Raw genomic sequence first — 26,432 nt, 5'->3', positions numbered from 1 at the left:
TGGAGGTGGGTCTTGTCCCTCTGGTGGGCAGAAATGTGTCAAGGAGTGTGTTTAGAGGTGGCTGTGAGCTCAGTACAACTTTAGGCTGCCTGTCTGCTGATGGGTCGGGCTATGTCTCCCCACCCCATGACTGCTGGTTGTTTGGCCTGAGGCCTCCCAGCACTGGAGCCTGCAGGCTGTAGGGTGGGGCCACTTCTTGGTGCCAAAATGGTGACTTCTGGGAGAGCTCACACCAATCAATATTCCCTGGGTCCTTCACCACAGGTGTCCTTGCACAGAGAGAGCCACAATCAACCCCCACCTCTTCAGGAGACCCTTCAATACCCACAGGTAGGTCTAGTCCAGTCTCCTATGAAATCACTGCTTTGTGCTGGGTCCCAGTGCACGTGAAAACTTGTGTGTGCCCTCCAAGAGTGGAGTCTCTGTTTCCCTCAGTCCTGTGGAGCTCCTGCACTCAAGCCCCACTGGCCTTCAAAGCTAAATGCCCTGGGGACTCCTCCTCCTGATGCCGGACCCTCCGGCTGGGGAGCCTGACGTGGGACTCAGAACTCTCCTGTGGGAGAACCTCTGTGATATAATTATTTTCCAGTTTGTGGGTCACCTACCCAGTGGGTATGGGGTTTGATTATATGGGGTGTGTGGGTGCGGTGACCCGTGTGTGCTCCCAGTACGGTGGAGGCAGCAATCAGCCCCTGTTCACGGGTCTTCCAGTGGCAGCAGTGGCCCCCATGCCCCCGGGATAGTGGGGGCAGCAACTGGCACGTGCTCCTGTGTTTCTTAGTGGTGGTGGCAGCCCATGCTCTCCCAGGACAGCAGGGGCAGCGATGGGCACCTGCTTCCACGTCTCCCGTTCTTTGTTTTTTTGTGCAAAATTGTCTTGGCTATTCCTGGACTGTTACTGTTCTAGATAAAATTTTAATATCGTTGTCAGGTTTCACAAAAACTGTTGCTTTTGCCTTCATTTCTTGAGTGAAGTTTAGCTTTTAAAGCTTAATATTACTATTGTAGAATCACTAGCTTCTTATAAGCTTAATTTCTGTCTTTTCCAGCATAGCTGTTCTTCAATAGATTCACACTTGGAAGTGTTCCAACAGAATGAGAACCTGACTATCCTAAGTGGCTGATAAAGGCTTACTGCAGTTACAGGAATGCTGATTGTTCCATAACGTATGTAAGTAATCTGGGTACATTTTGTAGACTGGTGATACAACATGTCACATCTTAAATCTCTGAACGATGTGCTTACGTGTGTATGTGTATTTATATGTGTGTACACACCTTCAAATAAAAAACAGAAACAAAACCATCTTGGGCCTTTGATTTGAAGCACTCTGCACTTCCCAGGTGATTCTGCTTCTGCTTTACTGAGCCAGCTGCTAAGGGAACCTCAGTGCGACGATGAATAGACTTGCCTCAGAAAGGAGGATGAAGGGGCGCAGAATATGCCCTCCCAAAATATGCCTCTTTGGCATAAGGATTATTTTGAGCGGATTATTTTTAAGAAACAGACAGAAGAAAAGCTCTAAAAATCTAGTAGAAGTTACTCATTTGTAGGAGACATTTACATTTATAAGAGAAATTTTTATTTGTAAGTGTGTCTTCTAATCTGTGCCAGGAAGAGAAGGATGACTCTAAATCACAAGAAACTCTCATCAGTGGAGAAGATACCCAACTTAAATCTGCGTAACAACCTTACTCTGTTTACTGTGTTTTTCCTAGTAACTTCCCATAACTGGCCTTCTCCACCTCCCAACATTTTTCTTGTGTCTTTAGCTGAAAAAGGAATTTAAGATGATGGCTTGGGCTACTTGAGGGAGTTAGTTTTCCAGGGTCTCCCCCATGTATACAGGATGTATACATGTTATTTGTTTTCTATTTGTTTTGCTCCTGTTAGTCTGTCTTTTATTACAGGGGTGGGGTCTCAGCCAACAACCTAGAATGGTAGAGGGAAATTTTTTTTCCTCACTGACGGTTTGGTGACCCGTGATGGGATCTGCTGAAACACTGTACTTCTTCTGGAGCCTGAAGATAGGAACCTGGAAAACTGGCAGAAGCCAGCGAAGGGTAAGAATTCTTACCAAAGTCACCTCTCTCGGATCTCTGTCTCTAGGGCCCAGTAGAGAGAGGAAGGGGAAATTTCACCTTATTCTTTCCAAATTTAGATTCACAGAAGAAAATATTTGTGTGAATTAGTTCCTTGAGCATAAAGACTGGTAAAGATTTTGTTATAAGCACTCTTGTTTTCTGTTGATCCTTTCCCTTCCATAGATGGTCACTGTCTTATGTTGTCTCTGTCTTTTGTGTCATTTGTCATGAGGAGAACCATAGGTCAGATAAGGTTTTCCTTTCATCTTGTTCTTTGTCTTGAGAGCTTGGCTTTTTGACTAGTAAGAAAACTCTCTCTAGTCATCACCAGCTGGAAGGTGCTAGTATCAGCCTGTATCCGGCAGCCACTATAGGATGGCAACTCGAAACACATTCTCTTTGTCCCACTGTGCCAGCTCTCAGGGGAGTTTGTCTTAAGGGGTCCTTGTCCATAAGGGGCCTTTGGCGTCTCAACCTCTGTTGTCTTGTTAGTGGTGGAAAAGCCCCATTCCAGTAGTGTCTTGCCTGGTATTACAGATTAGCAGGTTTGTGACTGGAGGTGTTTCATGTTCTCACAGAAAACGTGAGAGATTGTTTTCAGGACACCATTCCTACCACCTGTGACAAAGAAGGTCTTTGCTTTCTTAGGCTAACTCTGGGAGTGAACTTTCTTGACATTATGAGGGTCAGGCTTTTGCACTGTCCTAGGGGACACCTCTTGCATCCACGGTTAAGCCATAAAGAGCCATACTGGTTTGAGTTGCTGTTGAGATTAATATACCATTGAAGATCCTACTCGTCAATGGCAAGATGATGGATCTTTTGAACTGGAAAAACTTTTATGAAATTGGAAAAAAATTTTCCAGTTGGAAACTTATAAAATTGGGAAAAAATTCTCATTCTCAGGAATTGTCTTATTAGTACCTATGGAAAGATCAAATTGAAAAGAGGACACAAAGGAGTATGGTGTCTAGCCTTAGAGACTCTTTTAACAAGGTAAAATTACAAAGCCCCTTTTGCCTGCACTTTCAGAAGATCCTACCAGATTTAGAGTTAGAAAGATCAGTGGCCATTCACAACCTCACTCTCAAGGACCTTGACTGGATGCTCGGGGGTATTCTTCCCACCCATAATTATACTGCAGTTATCAGAGAAGCCAGACAGCCCCCTAGTGGACCCCACCCCCACCCCACCCCACCCCCAACCAAGGAAACAGATGACCAGAATTTCTCCCAGGCTCTCCTGCAAATGATCAGGAAATGGATCAGTGGAGGTTAGTGTTCAGAGGATGATAGAAGCAAGAGTGAACTGGTCCAAGGTTGAATTGTACACTCAAGGAGAGCATTCGAAGGCCTTTGCTGAATGCTTTATACAGACTTTACAAAGGTAAATTGTACTAAACCCTAAAGCTCCAGAACATAGTAATGTTATTTCCATCTCAGTTGGAATGGAAATCTTCTCCTTTGGTAAAAATGTGGCTGACTGTAGAGAGGAAAATGATGCTTCCGTAAATAATATACCCTTGTGGATATCAGGTTCTAGTCCTGTTAACTGTCTGAAGTTTCATTATTTTCCTGTAAACGGGACTAGATCCTGAATTATCCTACTTTCCTCAAACTAACGTTTCCAATTTTCTTCCACTCTTTTGACTTGGAATCACTAAGAACAAATTGTATGAAGTTCCTAGAAATCTGATATGTCCTGATATAATATTATCACTTGTAATTCTAGTTATTATCTTAAAAGGTATGTCACAGACATAACCATATTTCCTTGTCAATTGCATTACAACAAAGGCTCATTATATCTTTAACCATTGCTGTTTTTAAGTCTTTTGTCATTTATGAAAGTTATTGTGCTTTTGCAAAAGTTATTTCCCAAAGCCCTGCAAACTGAATGTGAATGGACTGACATAAAGTTCAGAGAAATGACCCCAGCGGCTCACGGTTAGATCACCTTTGTGCCTGTTGCTGTGTGGACCACTCAGGACGTTTATCTGGACATCCGATGACATCAGACAAATTCAAGTTGCAGAAGATGCTTCAACCCCAACATCTAGAAATCTGACTAGCAGCCTTCGGGACTCAGGCTGAGTTTATAATTTGACCCAACCACTAACTTTTGTTTTTCTCTTGTTTCCACAGACATGCCTCTTATTAAATACCCAATTGCTCGCACCGTATAAGGCTAACTTCGGGACCCCACTGGCAACACCAGCTCCTGAAATGAGACACAACTGTTTAACTGAGCTGACCTGTCCTCGAGATTAAGAGGTTGGTTCAATGAAATAATAGTGCACTCTATCAACCTAGCTTCTAGACTGTGAAACTTCATTGAACTTTTTAATTTATTATTTATTTATTTATTTACTTTGGCTGTGCTGGCTCTTCATTGTGGCATGTGGACTTCTTAGTTGTGGCATGCATGTGGGATCTCGTTCCCCGACCAAGAATTGAACCTTGGCCCCCTGCATTGGGACGTTGCAGCGTAGGGGATCTTTGCTGTGGCATGCAGGATCTTTAGTTGCAGCATGTGGGCTTCTTAGTTGTGGTATGTGGACTTCATAGTTGTGGCATGCATGTGGGATCCAGCTCCCTGACCAGGAATTGAACCTGGACCCCCTGCACTGGGAGCATGGAGTCTTACCCACTGGACCTCCAGGGAAGTCCCTCATTGAGCTTTCAAAGACAGGACTGAAGAGGAACAGAATATGCCACCCCAAAATTTGCTTCTTCAGTATAAGGATTACTTTGAGCTGACTATTAGTTTAGTTGTTAGATTCTTTTCCCAAATAGGGTATTACAGAGTATTGAGTAGAGTTCCCTGTGCTATAGAGTAGGTTCCTATTAGTTATCTATTTTATATATAGTACTGTATATGTGTCAATACCAATCTCCCAATTTAATCTCTCCCCCTCACTTGGTAACCATAAGTTTGTTTTCTACATCTGTGAGTCGATTTCTGTTTTGTAAATAAGTTCATTTGTACCATTTTTTTAGATTCCACATATAAGCGATATTATATATTTGTCTTTCTCTTTCTGACTTCACTTAGTATGACAGTCTCTAGATCCATCCATGTTGCTGCAAGTGGCATTATTTCATTCTTTTTAATGGCTGAGTAATATTCCATTGTATATATGTACCACATCTTCTTTATCCATTCCTCTGTCAATGGACATTTAGGTTGCTTCCCTGTCTTGGCTATTGTAAATAGTGCTGCCATGAACATTGGGGGTGCATGTGTCTTTTTGAATTATGGTTTTCTCCGGATATATGCCCAGGAGTGGTATTGCTGGGTCATATGGTAACTATTTTTAGTTTTCTAAGGACTCCTCTCCATACTGTTCTGCATAGTGGCTGTACCAATTTACATTCCCACCAACAGTGCAAGATGGTTCCCTTTTCTCTACACCCTCTCCAGCATTTATTGTTTGTAGATTTTTTGATGATGGCCATTCTGACTGGTGTGAAGTGATACCTCATTGTAGTTTTGATTTAGCATCTGTTCATGTGCTTTTTGGTGATTATTTTTAAGAAACAATAGACACAGGAAAAGCTCTGAAAACCTATCGTAAGGGAAATTTACATTTATAAGGGAACTCTCCATTTTAAGCGCATCTCCCTCTCTGTACCTAGAAGAGAAGGGTGACTCTAAATGACAAGAAACTCTTTATCAATGGAGAAGGTGCCCAGCTTAATTCTGCAAAACAACCTTACCCTTTTCTACTGTGCTTTACCTGTTAACCTCCCATAACTGACCTTCCCTCCTCCTCCATCTTTCTTGTGTCTTTAGCTGAAGAAGGTAATTAAGGTGATGGCTTGGGCCATTTCAGGGGAGTTAAACTCAGTTTTCCAGGGTAGCTCCCATGTATACAGGAGGTATAAATGGAGTTTGTTAGATGTTACTTTTCTCCTGTTAATCTTGTATTACAGGGGTGGGGTCTCAGCCAAGAACCTAGAAGGGTGGAGGTAAAACTAGTTTTCCTCCCCTCTAAGGACATTTAGAAAGTTTCTGAGTTATTAACTATTAAAGTCACAGCATTCTTCTTTTTAGGAGCATAACTATCCATCAATCAACCATGAGCTCAAGGAAACACATTATCCAATGCTAATGGAAAAATGGTATATTCTTAACTGCCTCAGAAAGGCACAGCATACATGGTTCAAACAGCAAATCTGTGGTGGCCATCAGACCTTTGGCAGGGCTTACATTACATTTGTTAAACAGGTTGGGTTTTAAAACTTATTTCATAAGTTTATAAGACCTGGTCATTTACACTGGAATTTTTATATATATATATATATATATATATATATATATATACACACACACACACACACACACACACACACACACACATTTTTCAGCAACACAACATATATACTATCTAGAGCCCATTTATCTTCTTATGTCAACTTTGGTTCCATAGTGATCAAATTGTGGCAAAACTAAATTAGAGGTACTGATACTGTCATTAATTTGACTTAGAAAGTTAACACAAAGAAGAACCACCTGTTTTTAAAAAAAAGTCTCTGGTTGCATGTTAAAGGTATACTTCAGCATGGAGAGAAAAACACTCAATTACAAGATTTAGTTAAAAAAAGGATAATCCTAGAGAACACTCAATTACAAGATTTAGTTAAAAAAAGGATAATCCTAGAGGTCTCAAAGCATGACCTATAAATTGAGTCCTCTGTTATGTGATTTTTTTTAACGGCTATTCTTACACACACTTCAATTAAAAAAAACAAAATCGTAAATCACAGTGGTTCTTAAAAATTCTATAAAATATCAAATTCAAAAATTACACAAAAACCTTACAGCCTAAAGTCAAGAAAAGAAATGTAAAAACAACTTGGGAATAAAGACTTTGAAAAAGTTTTGCTAAACTCAAATATCTTACAAGCTCCATCACCCATCCCCATCCCTGTGGCCTGCATGATGGACTTGGTGCCACCTCTGGGCTGGGCCGAGTGATGTCAGAAGCACTTACAAATAAAAACACGAGGAGCTTGCAAATCCGGTTTGCTGGCCTGGGTGAGGAGTGGGCAGCAGCTTTCAAACTAGGTTGAATTCCCTCAGGTTTAGCTGTAGAATTGTGTCTTTCACAGCAGCAAACACGAAGCGGATATTCTCTGTGTCTGTAGCGCATGTGAAGTGGGAATAGATGACTTTCTCTTTGTCGGGATTCTGATCTTGATAGAGCTTCAGGATAAAGTCTCTGGCAGCTTTGACATCTTGCTTTGGTCCTAGTCATGAGGGCAGTTAGAGGAATAAAAAAGAAAGATCCCAGCTCACCACCACGTCCTCCCAAAATCATTTTCAATCCACTCTTGTTCTTATTTGGAATCCTCATTTGAGCCATCTTATCTCTAGAGACTCATTTACCTGGGACACTATTTTTATTACACCTTATTATGAACCTGCAAAAGAGTATTTTAAAGTGTCCCCTGGTATCTAAAAATCATACTTTAAGGAGATTTGTTGAAAAATGACCTAATTTTCTGATTTGGACCACTTTTGAAGAGGTAATTCTTAAGTGAACTAGGAGAGCAAAGAGAAAGAATATGGGGACTAACATAACTAGTCACCCAAGTCTGACTCTAAAGCTTGAGAGCTGTATACTACATGGCAACGTGGTGAATAAAGGGAAAAAGGAGAGTGCTTAAACACTACTTCTCTAAGTATCAATGTCAAACTTGGTAACGTTTCTACACCAGAAATAATTAGCAATAGGGCATAAAGTCTCCTGCCTTGGATAGGTCACATAGATACCTTCAGCGTCTACCCTGCGTCTGGTAAAGGGCTGCCACACTTCACCTTACACATCAGAAGTGCCAGGTGCTCTGACTGGCCCTGGAAGTGCAAAGGTGAGTCAGGCCCAGTCTCTGCCCTCAGGATCTGACTGGGGTGAGAGCTGAAGGCCGAGAGAGAGCAAGGCAAGCCCAGGCCCCCAGGGGAGCATGAGGGGGGGGGTGGACTTCCCAAAGGGGGAAGTGCCTGAGCTGGGTCTCAAAGAACAAAGTGGAGTTAGCAAAGGAGCTGGCAGTGTATTCCAGGCATTGGGAGAGGCGTGTGCGGAGGTGCTGAGGTGAAAACACGCAGTGATTCAACTGGAGCTTCCATTCAGAGGTGGGGAATGGTGAGAAAGTCCATTAGAGGCAGATGAGGGAGGCCCCTACGAGCCATGCTGAGAACTCTGAACTGATGCCAGGGCGGCCAGGTCAGCAAGATGGACACTTACTTACCGGTGTATTCTGGGAAATAGCTAATTAGATGAGAGTACATGATTTTCTCTTCCAAAAGATCCTTCTTGTTTAAAAACAAAATCACCGATGAGTTCAGAAACCAGGGGTAGGTGATGATGGTTTTAAATAGGGCTTTGCTTTCCTCCATGCGGTTCTAAGTGAAAAACAAGAGACTTAGGATAAATTAGAAAGAAAAGCAACGGTTCGGGAACAACATACCAAATCACTGGCTCCACCCATCTGTCCTCCTCTTACCCAGCCGCCGTCTCCAGGTCGCTGCCCTTGCTGAGGCTGCTGAGCAAGTGGGGTCTCCGGCCGCTATTTCCCTGGTCCCCACCCTCTCATTAATCACCCCCTTCGGGATCTCCTCTCCTGTAGCACCCAAACTCTTCTCTGACCCCAAAACACATAAGGATATAAGAAAGGCTTCTGTGCAACTTGGAAAAAGAAGGTTCAAACCCATAGTTGATGGAAGTTTTCTGTGTAGAACTACTGGGATTACCAAGTGGGGGCAGTTCAGAGATGCAGACCGACCTGAGACACACTTTAATTGGGTGTGGGCTTCCAGGCTGGGTGTCGGGAGGCCGGTGACAATGAGAGGAAGGAAGGCTCTTCCGGCAGGGCCACCGCCCTTAGGAATGCTGGACGCTGGCAGAGAAGGGAACTAACGCTCCTGAGCAGCTGCCCTGCACCATGCTTGACACGTGTGTAACACAAGCGAGCTCCCCAAGGGGGACGTGTCCCCGTTTTATAGGTGAGCATACTATCGTTCACAAAATTTAAGTACTTTTCCAAGACTGTATAATAAATAGTACAATCTAGTGGAAGCTATGTAGAAGGACAGTAGTCATTTCTGGCCATTAGACACTGGCAAGAAAATATTAAGTGATCCTAACTTATGGGGAGCAGACAGGGCACATACAAATCTTACCTGGTGACAAATAATTGTTCTGGCTAGCATTCCGCTCTCAAGTATTTCTAAGAGGAAAGAAACACTTTCCTTCCTTCCTTTAGACTGAGAAACACGAAAGCCCAGTGCACCGGCTCCAGAGGGACACGCCCTAAATTTCTGTTCCTACAACTCCCAACTCCTGGGCCCATTATCCTACTCAGTACGTTTCTGGAGATCAATTCTGGAATTTACTACCAGAAAGGTAACATCTAACTTGTTTTTAAAGCTTCTTTAAAATTTATTATAATCTTACCAATAATGATCTCCAAGGAAATACAACATATGAAAAAACAATTCCTATACGGCATAGTGCGTGGATGCAACACACATCTACAACTAGGATGGAAAAGTCTGGAGTGGCAACCTAGGATTTTTCAGAGAGGAGAAAATATTTAATTTCTAGGCACATCAGGGTAAGGTACTTACCCCTGGCGCAGCTGACGAATCCTTTGAGTTTCCCGAGAAATGTCCTAGGTAATTCCTGAGACAGATCTGGAGCTAATTTTTCATATTGGTAACTCAATACCTTCACTTTTTTAAAAAAATCTCTCCACTGGAAGAGCTGGGCAGCCGCCAAGATCTCTGTTCTTCTTTGCATAGTGACACCAGTAAATGGGCTAATCCTCCACTAATAAGCTAATGGAACTGTGCTCCTCAGAGAAATGTCTGCTCTCAATAAATACCAGATAGAATCTGTTCATAATCATGGCCTAATCCTGGAAATAATTCTTTATTGATTTACTTTCATGCCCTACAAGCAAGAGATATTTCTGTTGTAAAAGGTCAAGAGGTCTTGTGCAAAGGGTCGGGGAAAAGACAATGGTTATCACACAGAAAATACCCCCAACCTCACAAAGAAGTGACTGCGATGGTTCCCCTCACTTTCCAGGCAGATCTAGCTAACGGAGTTCACCCAGCCAGCGTCATGGCCACTCTGCAGAGGACACTGAATGCCTGACTGGGGTGGATCAGTCCCAGCTGCCCTGAGCAAGTCCCTTCCAGGGAAAGCAAAGGGCAGATGCTATCCCAGGCGGGCCCAGGACAGCTCCAAGCATATGGCAACACTCCCCATGCCAACTCAGCTAGGGACCTAATTTGGGAGGGCCATGGGCCATGGAGGCTGGGAAGCCTGTTCTCAGATGAAGTTTATTAGAAATAGTGTTGTTCAACTTTGGCTGTATATTAACATCCCCAGGGGGCTTAGTGAAGATACCCCCAACTCAAAACCAGGAAATAGGAATGTCTACTATAGGGTCCTAAAGATTCTTTTTTTTTTTTTTTTTTTTTTTTTTAATATGCAGCCAAGGCTGAGACCCATGGTTTTAAGTGGCTCTACCCTTTGTAGTACATTAGATTAGACCCCCAAGCTCAGGCCACACACAGCACCAATTAAATTAATCTCTGGGGTTGGCCCCAGCCGCCAGGTTTTGCGTTAAGGTCCCTTGGGGATTTTAGTGTATACCTGAGTTTAAGAACCAGGATTCTAGGTTAGTGATTCTCAAATCACCTGGGATCTTAAAGATCCTGATTTATTCGGTCTGGGTTGATTCAGAAGGTGTGCATTTCTAACAAGCACCCAGGTGACGCCTGTGCTGTCAGCCCACAGACTTCACTTTGCAGAGCGAGGCGATTTAACCTAAGGGATAGGGTCTAATGCCAGAGCTGGCTGGCTTCTTGCAAACGGCAGAAATAGGTTTCTGTCTTCCGCAGCTAACTGAATTCCTCACCCAGCATACCTCATTGTCACACTCAGCCAGGACCTGGTCGTATTCACTCAGAGCGACCAAGAAAATAATGGAGGTGACACTCTCAAAGCAGTGAATCCATTTCCGTCTTTCAGATCGTTGGCCGCCAACATCCACCATCCTGTTCAACAGAAACATATGACTCTTTGGAGGAAAGGACATGGAAATCACACTCTTTAGGGTCCTCAGTAATTTTTAAGAATAAAAAGGGATCCTAAGATTAAAATGTTTGAGCACTGCTACTTTAGGCAATGAGGAACCACTGGATGTTTCCTAGCAAAGGAGGCACAGAATGTAAGTGAAGTTACTAAAGATGTGTGCCGAGGTCACTCGGGTGGAGCCTGCTTGGAGACACTGGTTAGGAAAGCTGCTGCAATAGTCCCGGCAGAAAGCTCAAGCATCCACTTGGGCATTGCCCTAACCACCAGAGAGTGCCAGGACACCAGACACAAAAGAGTAGAAATGCAGGCAGGCAGGCAGGCAGGCAGGCAGGCTTCAGGACCACTGGGCTTCCTTCCAGCCCTCCCCCTTCTTGTTTCACTGGCTCCTCCAGTTAATCTACAAATCCTTTCTGCATTAGCTGGGTGCCACCAGTTTATGGAAATGAGTCCAAGGCGCCTCTCTAGAGTAGAAAAGCATGTACTTCAAGAGTGCTGGGCCCTGTCTAAAGGGATGGCTGCTACACCACTGCAGCTGGACAAAGACGCAGCCTCGCTATTGGACCAGATCCTCCAACGTTTCAAGAGAAACCATCCCCCACCTTACCAAGAGGTAGCAAATGTTTCCAGCAAAATAGCCCAATCTTTATAAATATTGGCTCAAAAATGTTTTTAAACGTCAAGTGGGCTAAAGAGAATACATCTGTGGACCAGAGTCAGGTTTTGGAAGCTGCAAGCAGCAGCTGATTCTGAAAAGGTTTGGATAAATTTATGGGCACGCAGGCATAGGGCACGTGCTTGCAGAGATGCAGAATATCAAGGGGCTCGATCAGAGGGCTCCCCCGACATGACAGTGCTCCAGAAGCACTGAGATGCAGGTGGGGTACAGACAGGACCTGGACACGGCAGGACTGTACTTACGCTGTCTCAACTAGACAAGCGTGTGTAACAATTATTAGGAGGAACAAGGGAACTAACAGATATAAAAGTCCCTTGAAATCTGCAGTGATAAATCTTGGAGAAGAGAATAGAAGGGAAGAGAAATATTCAACAGTATCTTCACTCTGTGGGTTACAGAAATATACATTGTGTGTGTGTGTGTGTTTTTTTTTTTTTTTTTTTTTTTTTTAGGTACGTGGGCCTCTCACTGTTGTGGCCTCTCCCGCTGCGGAGCACAGGCTCCGGACGCGCAGGCTCAGCGGCCCAGCCGCTCCGCGGCATGTGGGATCCTCCCGGACCGGGGCACGAACCCCTGTCCACTGCATTGGCAGGCGGACTCCCAACCACCGCGCCACCAGGGAAGCCCTGTGTGTGTGTTTTACACATAAGAATCATTCCAGACATCAGTAGGGAGTCTCTTCTTCTCTAAGGGGAATAGAAAGGTGGTTTTCTCTCCACTGTAGGACTTAAGACCAACCACAATTCTAAATACCCTGTGATGGAGAGAGGGCCAATATTGCCTTAAGAGATGGAAGCCCTTTTAGCAATAACACATTTAAGACTCCATTTGGGGACTTCCAAGCCTGGACAGATTCTTAACGGACCATGTCAGGGTGACAGACGTACCGAAAGATGATGTTTTCCAAATCAAATGGGTACTCAATGATGCCGGTTGTGGGCACTCGGACACGAAGCACGTCTTGCTGCGTTGGCACGAACGATGGCATGGCGATCCGGTCAATGTCCGTCAGGTAACTGATGTTAGAGAACAAGATGCTGAGAAGGGAGAAATGCCTCTCCAGGGAAGTCACCCCAACTCACAGTGACCCTACTCAGATTCACGGATTCATCAGTGACTTTCGTGAGAGCCAACACTCCAGCCCTCCTACAACTGTGTGGAGAGACTATGGATCAGAAGCCTTCGTGAGCCTTCTGGGAAATGTGCAGATCTCACCTCTCTTCCTGCTGGTTCTCAGCTCCGTCACTCTGGCCAGTGAGGGAGCCAGCGGGGCCACAGGAGGAGGAGATTGGAACAGGCCCTCTGACGTCTCACGTGTCCTCCTCTCCCCAAAGGTCCTTCTCCCTCCCACACGCCCTCATCCAAGAACATTACAGAATGTAGATGCTGTTCTTGGACACCTGGCTCAATGAGTTAGTCCAATGGGAAGTCCTCTCAAAATGAGAAAAAGTTCCTTGTTACACTGGGAAACTGAACACCTAAAATAACCCAAAGCTTGTCTTGGATTATTTTTGGCCAAATATTAAAGCCCTAAGCTTAAGACATGTCACTTTTTCTGTGGTAAAACAAGAGGACACTACTTTTTTTTTAATCTTAAGGCCTTTTAAAGAGGCACTTTTGCATAAATAGCTGAGGCCCTGGCCAATGACGGCGTTGGTGACTTGGAGCCCCCTGCAAAGAGAGGTGGCCCCGCCTTCTCCCCCCTAACCCCCTCCACCCCTCACCTACCCCCTTACAGGCAGAGCTCACCTAGGTCTGCTGGCGCTGAACATGTGGCCTCAAGGGGAGCCAAGAGGTAACAGGCAAACCCTATTCCTGTGCAGCCCTCAGCGCAGGAAGCAAACCACTGGGTCAGCCTTCTGTGACCCACACCCCCATGCATGGCCCCAGGGCTTATCGTCATGGACTTCCGTTTGTGATATTTTGATTTACACCTGTCTCATTCCACTGGACTGTATGTTCCTTCAGGGCAGAGAGCACCAGTTGTACCTGTAGCCCTTACCTCAGTGCCTGGCACACAGCAGAGACACATCACATTTTTGTGAAATGAATACCTGTCCAAATAAGCAGACAGTACCAGCAGAGTGGATGACAACCACTGACCTGGACCAAGGAAGTGCCCAAGTGCCTGGGGTCTCGCCGGTTCCAAAGGCAGGGCACTGTCCGGGTCTGTGAGTGCCGTTTTCTCTATCGTTGCAGCTCTGTCCACCACCCTAGCCACTCCCCACATTCTTCTCAGTGGACTTGCCCCAGTTTTCAGGGCTCCACTGAGTTCTACAGCAGGCCCAGTGGCTCTTTTCCGAGTTGATCTACATCAAGAGCCCCAGCCACTCCCCAGGGCCTTCACAGAAGCAAATGACACAGGCTGTCCCAGGGAAGGGCCAGGGATGCCTTGGCTGACTTGGAACCGTCCCTGGCTCCCCAGCTGTCAAAGGCAGTCTGCCCTCCTCCTGGGGACACGGCCTTCCTTCCTGCGAGCTGTCTTCTGTGCTGATCCAACCACGTATCAGGGCTTATTTTACTTCCTTTTCCTCCTTTGCTGCTGTGCTGGACCTAAATGTTCCTCTACTCAGATTGGTTGTGCTAACCTGGATTAATGTCACTCAACACTCAGCCTGGGACAAATGCCAAAGGGAGGCTAGTGAAACTGAGGAGGTGAGATTCTGGTTTCCTTTCCTGCCCGCTGGCTTATCCAGATGATGGGTGAATTACCCACCCACACCAGCTCGAAGGGCAATGACAGTACCTGAAGAGAAGGGGATGGGTCAGGGGAAAGGATTCCAGGGCCTTCAGAGGGCGGAAATGACGCAGGGCAAGAGGGAAGGAGCTGAGTTGCAGAAGCAGGAATCCTCACCCCTTCAAGAAGGACCATGACAACTATTTGCCCAGTGATCTGGCTGATGGAAGCACTGCCTTAGGAAATTCTTAATAAAATCAAACCCTGTGATCTCCGTCGGAGAGTGTGCACGCAATGGATTACTGATTTAAAACTAGAGCCTTATGGATCCCAAATATAATATGTAGGCAAACAAAGGGCTCCCGGACTGAGCTTTCTCCATGGCTGGGCCCGCAGAGCCTATCTCGCCCACTAGAGGGCAGCACCAGATCAGCCACTGACGGGTGTATTGCACTGCGCTTCTAAACTCTGATTTTAGATTTTAGGGCAATTGGACCTGCTGTCTACTGATCAGGAACCCAGAAGGCAGAGGGATATGGAGACGGGGAAGTAGAAGCCAGAAGCAGACGTAGTCCTGGTTTAAATCAGATCGTTTCAGCACCCCAAATGAGATCGGTCCCACCAAGGGAAGCCCACATTTGACTTACCCTCTCACTGAAAAGGACAGAGGCTTAGAACTTGACGAGGAAAGGTGGATATGGGCAGGGAGAGCTATCTGGGGCTCCACAGGGGGACTGAAGATTTCAGGAGGTGGGAAGAGAGGCAACTGAAAGTAAGAGTGGGTTACAGACGAGCAGAAGGGAGGTAGTGTGGCCCCCGGGTGCCTCATTTTAGCAAGTAGCTCATTTCTCCCCCCTTGAAGCGTGGCCATGCTTGCCTGAAAGCACCCTGGGTGGCCACAGCCTGGGGCTCTGTACTCACTATCTGGCAGAGTCTGACAGCTGGTATTCCCTCCTCCTGTCATAACATTCCTGGATTCCCGGGTCCTGCCAGAGCTGCTTGATGGCCTCCACCTGGTCCCTGGAGAGAGCGGAGACCTTGTCTACGTCCACTTCTCTGATCAGCTGGGCATTTTCCTGCTCAAAGGAAAAGAGAACCTTTCATTAGGCAAAGGAAAGGAAGCCAACATATTGATGACTTGGGGACAAGACCTGCCCTGGTCCGTGGATTAGGGAAGATGTCCCTAGATGCTAGGGTGTGGTGGGTGCTCTCCAGAAGAGCTGCTCACAGCCAAGCCACTCAGTTGCAGCCTCATTGGGTAGCGATGATGTGGCTGCTTAACTCAGTGGAGAGCGCCAGAGAAGGCCCAAGACCTGTGGCCTTCGGTCCCAGCAGTACCCCGGGGGCCAGTGTCACCAGCATTCGACACCCAGTTGTGAACAGAGAAACACGGGAACGATTGATCATCATTGATTATCATCGTACTAACAAACATTACTTCCTCACTAACATGCAACTCATTTTGAATACGTGTGTAGCCAATGGAATAATTTAAAAGTAACATTTTTGTTGGTGGCATACCAAGGGTGGGGTAAGCGGGTCCACCCCAGTGCAGGAAATAAAGGAGTGTGTCATCTTCAGATCATTGAAAAATACCACCACCACCAATCATCAGGCGGCTTTCTTTCTCTTCCTTTATTTTTTTAAAAGATGTTTTAATAGACTTTACTTTGTAGAGCAGTTTTAAGTTAAGAGCAAAACAGAGAGGAAAGTACAGAGAGTTCTCATACAGTCTGCTTTTTATTATCAGCATCACTAATAAAACTCTTTCCCACTGGGTGGACCACACCCAGCGGAACCCTCACACCATGCCACTGACTGCTCTAATATTATGTTTACTATTCCATCACTAAATTATTATTGCTCTAATACTACTGCTTTATTCCAGTAACTGTTAAGATCATTATTGCTGTAATTATTACTGTTACAGCAGTTATCGTTTATTACCCACTTGATAAGTGCTCAAGGCTCTACATATATTATCTCATCAACAGAAGGCAAGCCAGAGGCCAGAAATCTTTCCAGACCTTAGCAAATAGAAATGATAAGACTGGCCTGTATCCGCAACACATCCTTGTGTTGGCCCCGGAGACTCAGCATCCGATCCCTGGCTGCAAGTTGCAGCAAACAAGAGGATCCTGCTGAGGGAGACAGGAGCCCGGCCTCGTCTTCCCTCTCCCATCTTGCTGTATCTCACAGCAATTACATCACGCACTGGCAGCTGTGAGTCAGCAAAGCAACCTTTGGCAGCTCTGATCTCCTGCACCCCTTGAAAAGTCACTCTCATCTCGCATTTCTCATCATGAAACCCAACAGACGGTTGGAGGAAAGGGAGATCTTAATAGATTCACTTGACTCAGGGAAAAACCAAGGGCTGTGATTCAATCAACACGACTTTGCCCTACATCCATCAAGAGGGAGTACAGACTCTTCCCCTAGGCTGTGGGATCCTCAGGCAGGTAGAGGATCTTTGCAGAGTCTCAAACAAGGTCTAGGCAGTATGGGTTAGTGGCAAGTGCCTGGGCGGGGAATCAGGACCCTGAATTCTAAGTAGTTCAGTCGGGACTTTTAAGGAACCCAATAGGTTCCCTGCCTCAGCATGGTCATTTGTAAGAGGAGTCAGTGATTTTCAATGGGAACCTGATTTATAAAGTATCACCCAAATGTAAGCAGATCTTACCTTATTATTGCAATAGATGCCTAATAAATATTTCTTGTTTGCCAAAACAGGACACAGTGACAGCCCTTACACCAGGACTTCTAATCCTGCCCAGTGGCACATTTTGTGCCGTGTGCCCTATTGTTAGCCAGAGAGAACAATAAATGGAGAATGTGGACAGTGTCTCAATGTAGCAGGAGGGCTGTCTCCCGCTTCCTCCCCTCCTCCCGCCACTCTCCCACCTCCCAAATATGGTCAGAGGGTCTCCACTGGAGGATGAGGATGACAGAGCTTCCCAGGATACCCCATCTGGCCACACCAGGCGTGGTGAGGGCGCTGACCTGGGCGTAGCTCTAAATTATCTGTTTTCCCGTCTTCGTGACAAGTCAGGAAATGCCACAAGGGCAGAGCCAATGTCTTACTTATCCTTACATCCCAGAACCTCATGCAGTGCCTGGCAAATAACAGGTGGCCTCTATGGATGCAGGTGCCCAATAAACATCTGTGGTGCACATAAAACTGTATCTCTCTAACAGATGGATAACCATGGGAAAATAACAGTGAAAGAACACTAGAGCAGGATGATGGAAGCCTGTGCCAGGCACGGTGGGAACACAGAGGAGCTGGGAGACGGAAAAGCCTCCCTAGTGGAGGAAAGGCTCCGGTGACTCTTGGCCAATTGGTCTTAACCACTCTGCCCCTGGTACGGTCAGCATCTTTGCTTGTTGCTTGTCAGCAACACAAGGCAGGCCTCTTGTGTTGCTTTTCTACATGTAACTGTTAAAGTCAGCTTACCTGCTGAGAGGTAGCCCTGTGAGAATCATCAGCGATGTTACAAATATTTCTACCTCTCCTCCTCACAAAGGCAATGAAGTACTGTACTCTGTGATGAAGGACACGTAAGTGGAAGCAACATCTGTCTCTTTTAGGAAGAAACTTTAAAGAACCAGTGAGTAATTCACCACATTGCCTTTTGTCTACTGTGGTGATTACCATGGGATAAGATGGACACACCATACTGCATATGGAGCATGAGTGAGAAATCAACTTTAATTAAGTAATCTACACTTTGGGGGAAGTTTGTTACTGCAGCATAACCCACTCTATCCTGACTGATACATGTTGCAATGGATAAACCCAGTGTTTGGCTCTTCCAGTAGATAGAAAAAGTGGATCCCAGTGAGATATTAGAGAGGAATACAGGCTTCTACATAGGCTTCTTGGGGGAGAGGTAGAATTTGGGGAAAAGACATAGACCTGGGATTTCGGGTAACCAGGGGAATTCAGCCAGGTGAGAAAAACATACTGTCTGTTCAGACCAGCGAGGGGATTTGGGTGGAATCCTGCTTGAAAGAAGAGGAGAACAGAGGCTCCTTAAGGACCCAACAATTGGGACTTTGGTTTCGAACAGACTAGACTTAAGGCGGCCGGAAGGATTCCAAGTCTAGAGGTCTCCTGTCCGTCTTTGGCTGCTCCTGGTTAGCTCTCCCGCCTGTCTGGTTCAATTTTTTTTTTTAATTAATTAATTTATGTTTGGCTGTGTTGCGTCTTTGTTTCTGTGCAAGGGCTTTCTCTAGTTGAGGCGAGCGGGGGCCACTCTTCATTGCAGTGCGTGGGCCTCTCACTGTCGTGGCCTCTCTTGTTGTGGAGCACAGGCTCCAGACGCGCAGGCTCTGGCACGTGGGATCTTCCCAGACCGGCGCTTGAACCCGTGTCCCCTGCATCGGCAGGCAGACTCTCAACCACCGCGCCACTAGGGAAGCCCTGGATCCGTTTTTTTTTAAACATCTTATTTTGAAATAATTTAAGACTTGGGAAAAGGTGGGGAACATGGTACAAAGAGTTCATCGCTGCCTTTCCAGATTTGCCCAAATGTTCATAATTTCCTACCCTGCTTCATCATTCTCCCCACTCCCTCCACATGTGTTCGCACACACCCACACCTGCACACATAACTCACACATATATTCTTCTCTGGAAATATCTGAAGGGAAACTGCAGACACAATGCCTCTTTATCTCTAAAGACTTCAGTGTTATTTCCTAAAAACAGACATATAGAACTTCCCTGGTGGCGCAGTGGTTAAGAGTCCGCCTGCCAACGCAGGGGACACGGGTTCGAGCCCTGGTCCGGGAAGATCCCACATGCTGCAGAGCAACTAAGCCCGTGTACCACAACTACTGGGCCCGCATGCCACAACTACTGAGCCCGTGTGCCTAGAGCCCGTGCTCTGCAACAAGAGAAGCCACGGCAGTGAGAAGCCCGCGCACCACAGGGGAGAGTAGCCCCTGCTCGCCGCAACTAGGGAAAGCCTGTGCACAGCAACGAAGACCCAACGCAGCCAAAAATAAATCAAATTTTTGAAAAAAACAAACATATATAATCATATATAAAGGTCAAAATCAGGAAACTAACACTGACACAATACTGTAGTCTACTCCTCAGACCTATCCAAAGTTTGACAGTTGTCCCATAAAGGTCCTTTATCTGCCCAATCTAGGCTCACATATTGCATTTGGTTGTCTCTTTCGTCTCCATCTATCTGGAAAGGCTCTGCAGTCAGAGGAGCCGTTTGTGTTACTCTGATCAAGAATGGGTTGACAAGGATGTGTTCTTTAGTCACGAGTCATCGCAAGGATGGCTGGTGGAGAGAGTGGCACAGCCGAGCCCCCAGAGTGTGTTCCAGGGGCAAATATTACAAAGGGCAGAGAGGAATGAGGAAGAGGGTGACCTGGATTTTAAATAAATTGTACTGAAATATGAGGTGAAAGACTTCTACACGTTAACAATGTGTGTTTTTAAAAAGCGGGGTTTTGTGCAGATTTCCCTCTGACTTGGCTAAATAGTTTCATACACAGAGTATGCGCGTTTTTATCGTTATGTTCAAACCACTTCTACAGTGCACACCGTCTGAGAGCAGGGAGTCCTTATATAATGGGGAAAATTTTGTGTCAGGTAGTTGGGCTTTTTCATCTCCTGGAAGGAGAGAAGAAATGTTCTAAGAGGATCAGATTGAGGGAAATGTTATGATTTGGGCAGGGTCTGAGTCTGAGGGGGCTGACATCTAAGTGGAGAAATCCAGGAAGCAGATGAATAAAATGGGTCTGTAGTTCATGGAAAGGTCCTCGGCTAGAGGAGCGTGTTGAACTGAAACTGCCTAACTCATATATTTCTTTGAAAAGAAAAATCACAAAGCAGTAAATATTACTGGAGCAAACTGAGCAGATGCAGAAACACAAACAGTTTCTCAAACACTGAGCTCACATCTGGCTTTTCCTCTCTTCCTTTCTCAGACAAAAGCACCATTTTCACTGCTCTGAAGAAAGAAGAACACAGAAACCAGATGTCCTACATGTGTGTTTCACTCAGTAATTCCCAGGGTGACAGTGGAAGGAGCTGCTTTTGAAGTGTCGCCTTGCTGGCTTCACACTTGGATCCCCGGCCGCTTGGGTGACAGTCGCTTTCTGGCCCAGCCAGCCCCTCTGGCTGGAATCCAGGGCCCGGTGGGCAGCCCCATTCTCCACCAGGTCCTCACAGGGGGAGCCCCTACACCATTAACCGCCCAGCACTGCAGGGCCCAGAGCCTTCTCACTGTTCCCTAGTCAGAAGCCAGAGTTCCTGTTCTTTCATCAGATACTTAATCATTTTCGTTAAAACCTTTATTCATTAACATATTCTAGATAATAAAAGCCTAATTTAATACTATTTCAAGTGTCTACTATCATATGCAGTACCTCAAAAGCTTTGTAAAAACAAATGAGATTAAAATAAGATTAAAAATGAAAGTTCCCCGTAACATAATATTTCTGACTTTCACACAATCACTCCTCCTTGTTTTAACATCTACATCAAGATCCAGAACTACACTACATATTCTATCAAACTAAAATTAGGAAGTAAAATTTCAGTGCTCCGGGCTTCCCTGGTGGTGCAGTGGTTGAGAGTCCGCCTGCCGATGCAGGGGACACGGGTTCGTGCCCCGGTCCGGGAAGATCCCACGTGCCACGGAGCGGCTGGGCCCGTGAGCCATGGCCGCTGAGCCTGCGCGTCCGGAACCTGTGCTCCGCAACGGGAGAGGCCACAACAGAGAGAGGCCCGCGTACCGCAAAAAAACAAAACAAAACAAAATTTCCGTGCTCCATAACGATCAGCTTTGAAAGCATCTCAAAAATTGCATTATAAAGAAAATGCTGGTAAACTATGCTAGAGAAAGGAATGTTTTCTATAAAAAACAAGGAACTTCTGCTTCTGGTAAAGGAAGACTAGGACATTTAGATCAACTCTTCCACTAAGGACAGCTAGAGATGGTGGACAAAATATTTTCAAAAGTATGCTCAAGAATAATCAGGAAACTAATGAACAAGTAAGTAATTGCTGGCCAGAGTGTAGGGTAGGATGGCATCCAAGGAGTTGAACCAGCATTTGGGAAACCTTTCTCCCTGGGGCTTATTCTTGTTCTAGAAGGAGCAGTGTGAGGTTGAACAGCTCCTTTTTCAATATTACAGGACGAGGGAAAGTTAGCAAGAGCAAAAGGCCCTTAGAAGCCCTCTGGCTCCGGGTTGGGATCCAAGGGGTAGCTCTTAGTGACCTGCAACTCAGCTTGGAATCACCACAATATCAGAAATTGAGTATCCCCAGACACCTGGCAGAAGAAAAGAAAGTTTCTTTTTGAAGCTTGGAAGATTGCATCTTCCTTACCCTCGAATTATTTTTTCATGTGTGTCCAGCACACTAACAAAAAGAACCAAGCATAAGAAGATAAGACAACTCCAAAAAAGAGGTGACAAGTAAAAAGATGCTAAAAGATATACCATGCAAACAGTAACCCAGAGGAAGGAGGAATCTATTATCATAAAAATAGACCTTAAGGTTTATTTGTTAATTATACCTCAGTAAAGCTGGCAGGAAAAAGTAGACTTTAAGGTTAAAAGTATAACTGGAGATAGAGATATTTCAAATGACAAAAAGGTTCGGAAAGACATAACCGTTCTAAAGTTCTATGCAGCTAATAACATAGGCTTAAAATATAAATATAAGAAAAAAATCTCTAAGATCTAAATGGTGAAATGGACAAATCTTCATCTTACAGGAAACTGAAACATACCTCTCTCAGTAACTGACAGAATAAACAAAAAATTCAGTAAAGATATACACAATTCAAACATAATCAGCAAATTGGACTTTATGGACACATGTAGAGCCCTATATTCCAAATAACTAGAATATATACTTTTTTTCAAGCACACCAAGAATAGTTACAAAAATGACCATTAATTTGAGATTTCACATTTTCAAAAACTGGTTTTCCAGCTTCTTTTGATCACTTTCTAATTCCCGTTTCTTTAGCAACTCTTGGCTCCAGCAGGGATGCCACCATTGCCACCAGCCCAGCCGACCCACTGTGCAGGCATTTGAATATTTAACCACTGTTCTGAAGCTACCTAGATTTCTCCTCAGAGAAAGGCAATCTTCCACCACACTCAGAATGGGAAGGAAGCTTTTCTAACCCAATTCAAGATTCAAAAGAAATCTTTATTTCTACTCCAATCTTTGTCCTCCTCTTTCTCCTTATCTTTTCTCCAACAAAAATAAATAACACAATTCACTGGCCACAAAGTGTTGGCATGAAAAGCCAAGTTACTTTATTTTTTCCTGTCAGTCAAAATTTCAGTGGGTTTAACTTAAAAGGCTCTTTCCAAAGAGTCCTGCCATAAATTACTTTGGCACAAACATCCAAAGCTACAATGAGTGTTAATAACGCAGCTGAGAGATAGAATCTTTGGCCTTACACTGTGTCAACTTGGCGAAGCACGCTCCCTTCCCTGTATGACTCTGGGTTAGGATCTGCTACAAGAGAAATTTGAAAGGGATCTGGGAGTCAGGGGAGAAACAGCGGCCGTCGTGCTCTGAAGGTCAGAGCTCTGCTTTAGTACAAATGCACGCGCGCATACACACACACACACACACACACACACACACACACACACACACACAGTGACTGGTCTTCTGGTCAACCTCACTGATGCGGGGCGGGGGTGTAGCAGCTGGGCCTCAGCACCCCTAGCTCCCACTTGGACCTTCTCCTTCAACTTCTCCACATCCTGGGGCAGACATACATGCAGGTCCACAGCAAAGGATGCCAGTTTCTGCTGCAAGTCACCTGCACTGTCAACGCGGAGATGTGAGAGGCAGATGCAGGGTTCCACTTAGTCCCCAAGGGGTCCATTCGCCTTCATGGGTTCCCGTCTGTCTCTGTAGGTTCCAGTTTGCCTTTGCTCTGGCTCCTTCATATCCAGCTTTTCTCCCCGACTACCAGCCCTGCTGCCCAAACACCAGATATGCAGAGGCAGTTCCAACGTCTTCTTCACGGCTCCAACAGCTACATTCAATGCAATCCCTAAAACGAATCCATTATTCCACATCGCTTTGAGTGACTGACTTCCTGATCAAATCAGGAATCTTCCATGCTGGTCCATTCAATTCTCTTTAGGGGCAAAATACCCTATAACCGTAGGTCTAGGTGATGGTAACAGTTTAGGCCTCAGTTGGGGTGACCGAAATGGACCGAAACTCAGCGAGGCACTCGCAGCCAGACTCCACCATCATCCAGTGCACAGTATCACGTGCCTGCTCCATGCTAGATCCAGGCCTGCTTCTGGGAATATACAGAGGACTGTGGCCCTGCCCTTGAGGGTTCCAAAATGACAGATCCGCACACAAACGCTAAGAGACCAAAGAAAGGGAGACATTTCAATTGGGGGTGAGTGACAAGATGGGCTAAGGTTCCCCACCAGAGGTGGCCTGATGTTTATAAAGAGAAGGGCTGTGTCCGCCCTTCGTGTACTCATGAATGTGGATTCCTGAGTGTGCTTGTTAAAGGCAGCACCGTGAAAGTGCAGGGACCAGACCAGTTCTTTGCTATATCACCTTTCACACAACATTCCTTCCCCTGAGATGCTTTGGAAAGCACCTGAACTCCCTCAGGTGCCAGGGTCCTGAATATATTCAAGGTAGAGCCCACCCCCCACTCTGCACCCCCCAGAGAGAAATGAGTATATTGGTCCAATGGAAGCTGCCTCTCAGAAAATCATTTGTTTTAGGCCCTTTTAACTGCATGTGCCCAGAGGTCACATATAACAACATGGTCACGTTCCACAGCAAGTTGGGATTTTCTGTCCCTATCACCTTCTTCCTCCCCCTCCCTCCTGTAGTTGAGAGTTTTTCTAGGTTTTTTTAGCACATCAAAATTGGGTTATGAGAGACTGTTCAAATTAGCCAGAGAAGGATCTGTCTCTTTTGTGCCTGTGCCTCTCTGCAGAATCTGCTGGGAGGACTGGAGCGTCTATGCCAGGACACACTCAGGTCCTTCCCACATAAAGCTGGGAATGACGGTGGCCAGGGCCCTGATGTTGGGAAGGCCAGGACTTACAGAGAAAGGCAGAGGGGCAGAAAAAGAAGAGAGACCAGAGGAGCAGGGCTGGGGATGGGTGGGGGGCTTCTAGACCAAAAGATACCCCCCAACCCTCCACCGCCCCCCTTGAAGGGAAAGTAATAAATGCTTTGCTCCCCCGTTGGCTTCCTGTAGCACCACGATCAGCTATAAGAAATCTTATTCTCTCTTTGGTATTGGACTCTGTCTGTGGCCCTTCCAGAAAATAAGGCATAATAAAGGCTTACAGATACAAAAAGCACAGGCAAGGTCTCAGTTCAAGAATAGGCCGGTTCCAATTTAATGTAAAGTTGGTTGTTGGGAGCTCAAAGCGTTTTCCCATTAAGACAAAGATTGCTCTGGGTCCACCGATCCTGTTTTATTTCCCTACCGGGCTCATAGGTTGGGCTACATTTCCCAGTCTCCCTTGCAGTCATGTAACTGAGTTCTGAGTGATGAAATCTGGGCTGACACGATGCACACCACTACCAGGGCTGGCTTTAAAAACTTCCCATGCAATCCTCCTCCACGCTACCTTTTTTCATTTCTCAGCTGAAAGGGCAGGATGACGAGGGCCAAGAGGAGGGGAGCCTCCAGGTGCAGGAGACCTGGATCCCTGAGGAAATGTCCGGAGCAGAGCCCATCACTCACCAACTCCCATTGGATTGAGATAGACGTGGCCTAGAAATAAACACTGATCTTGCTAAGCCACTGAAGTTTTGGTGTTGATTTATTTTAGCGGCTATCAAAGTTTACTTTATGCACCCATAAAGAGAGAGAAGAGAAGCAACGTGAGAATGGAGAAGTCCCGGGCTAGCTCCAAGAAACCCAAGTGAACCAGCAGAGACAAACCAATGCACTGAAGGCACTGGCCACAGCCGGGGTACAAGGCCTAGTGTGGATCATGTTTGATTTTTTAAAAAGCCACTCATCTCTGGTCTCCTCATGTCTGCCATGCCCCCATCCTACCTCCCAGTGGCTCTCTCTTCAAGGTCCCAGATTCTCAGACCCAAACTGTAGGACCACTTCCTATACACATACTTTCCAAGAGAACGCGAGCACCCAAACCTCCTGATCGCCCTTCTCTCCCATCAAACACTACAGGTCCTCCAGACAGGAGGCTGTGTGGCCTGGAGAGAACGGCTCTGAGCAGTTATTTTTCGGTGTCTTTCCTTTATCCGTATCTGAGCCCGAATGTGGTAATACTAGAGAGAACAGGCGAATGGCCCCAACTGTCAGTACCTCCACTGACACCCCACACAGGTTTACTTTACACTCCTTCCCAGTCCAATATGTACCGATGGTGGGGTTGGGGAGGACTCTGCTCCATGCAATTATCCAGGGCCCCAAGCTCCCTCCATCAAGTGGCTCTGCCAGCTCCCAGGGCCCTCAAGTCCTGCACTGGATCGTGGAGGTGGAGGAAGAGAACGTGGAGCAGTAGGCAGGATGTTTTATGGGCCAGGTCTGAACATGGTGGACACGTGGTTCACGGGCTAGAACTCGTCACAAGGGGCCATCTGACTGTAAAGGAGGCTGGGAAATGTGGTCCTCCTGGCGGAAGGACACGAGATGTGGTCAACACATAGCATTGTCTCTGCCGCTCACAGACTCCCAGTCTCTTCTCTTTGTCCCAGAGACCTCCAAGGTTTGCAAGGTGCCCACGTGTGCTTTTGTATAGACCAAGGTCAACAACAGGTGGGCCAGGTCCAGCTCCCCGCCTGTTCTTGTAAATGAAGTTCTATTAGGACACAGTCACGCCCTGTCACTGTTGGGCTGATGTCACAGCTACAAAGGCAG

At 45.9% G+C, this 26,432-nt stretch overlaps 1 protein-coding gene and 1 long non-coding RNA gene across 3 annotated transcripts in view; one reads left to right on the top strand and one right to left on the bottom strand.

Annotated features, from left to right (window-relative positions):
- Window positions 1-20,911, top strand: LOC116755416. Of its 2 annotated transcripts, XR_004350370.1 has the most exons (5): window positions 1-330; window positions 1,050-1,171; window positions 1,912-2,064; window positions 4,230-4,358; window positions 20,500-20,911. It is a non-coding gene; the product is annotated as an uncharacterized LOC116755416 (long non-coding RNA). The 2 variants fall into 2 exon arrangements; XR_004350369.1 differs by having other exon boundaries at window positions 1,050-2,064.
- Window positions 6,197-26,432, bottom strand: part of GNA14 (G protein subunit alpha 14) — a 202,166-nt gene continuing 181,930 nt past the window's right edge. The window contains exons 3-7 of the mRNA XM_032634849.1: window positions 15,469-15,623; window positions 12,758-12,886; window positions 11,025-11,154; window positions 8,337-8,490; window positions 6,197-7,337 (exon numbers count right to left, since the gene is read on the bottom strand). Of these exons, the coding sequence (XP_032490740.1) occupies window positions 7,147-7,337; window positions 8,337-8,490; window positions 11,025-11,154; window positions 12,758-12,886; window positions 15,469-15,623 (759 nt within the window). The 3' untranslated portion in view covers window positions 6,197-7,146. The remainder of the gene's footprint in view (window positions 7,338-8,336; window positions 8,491-11,024; window positions 11,155-12,757; window positions 12,887-15,468; window positions 15,624-26,432) is intronic.

The sequence above is a fragment of the Phocoena sinus genome, chromosome 6, assembly GCF_008692025.1.
Source record: "Phocoena sinus isolate mPhoSin1 chromosome 6, mPhoSin1.pri, whole genome shotgun sequence".
Classification (NCBI taxonomy): Eukaryota; Metazoa; Chordata; class Mammalia; order Artiodactyla; family Phocoenidae; genus Phocoena; species Phocoena sinus.
This window is presented reverse-complemented; position numbering and strand designations above follow the sequence as displayed.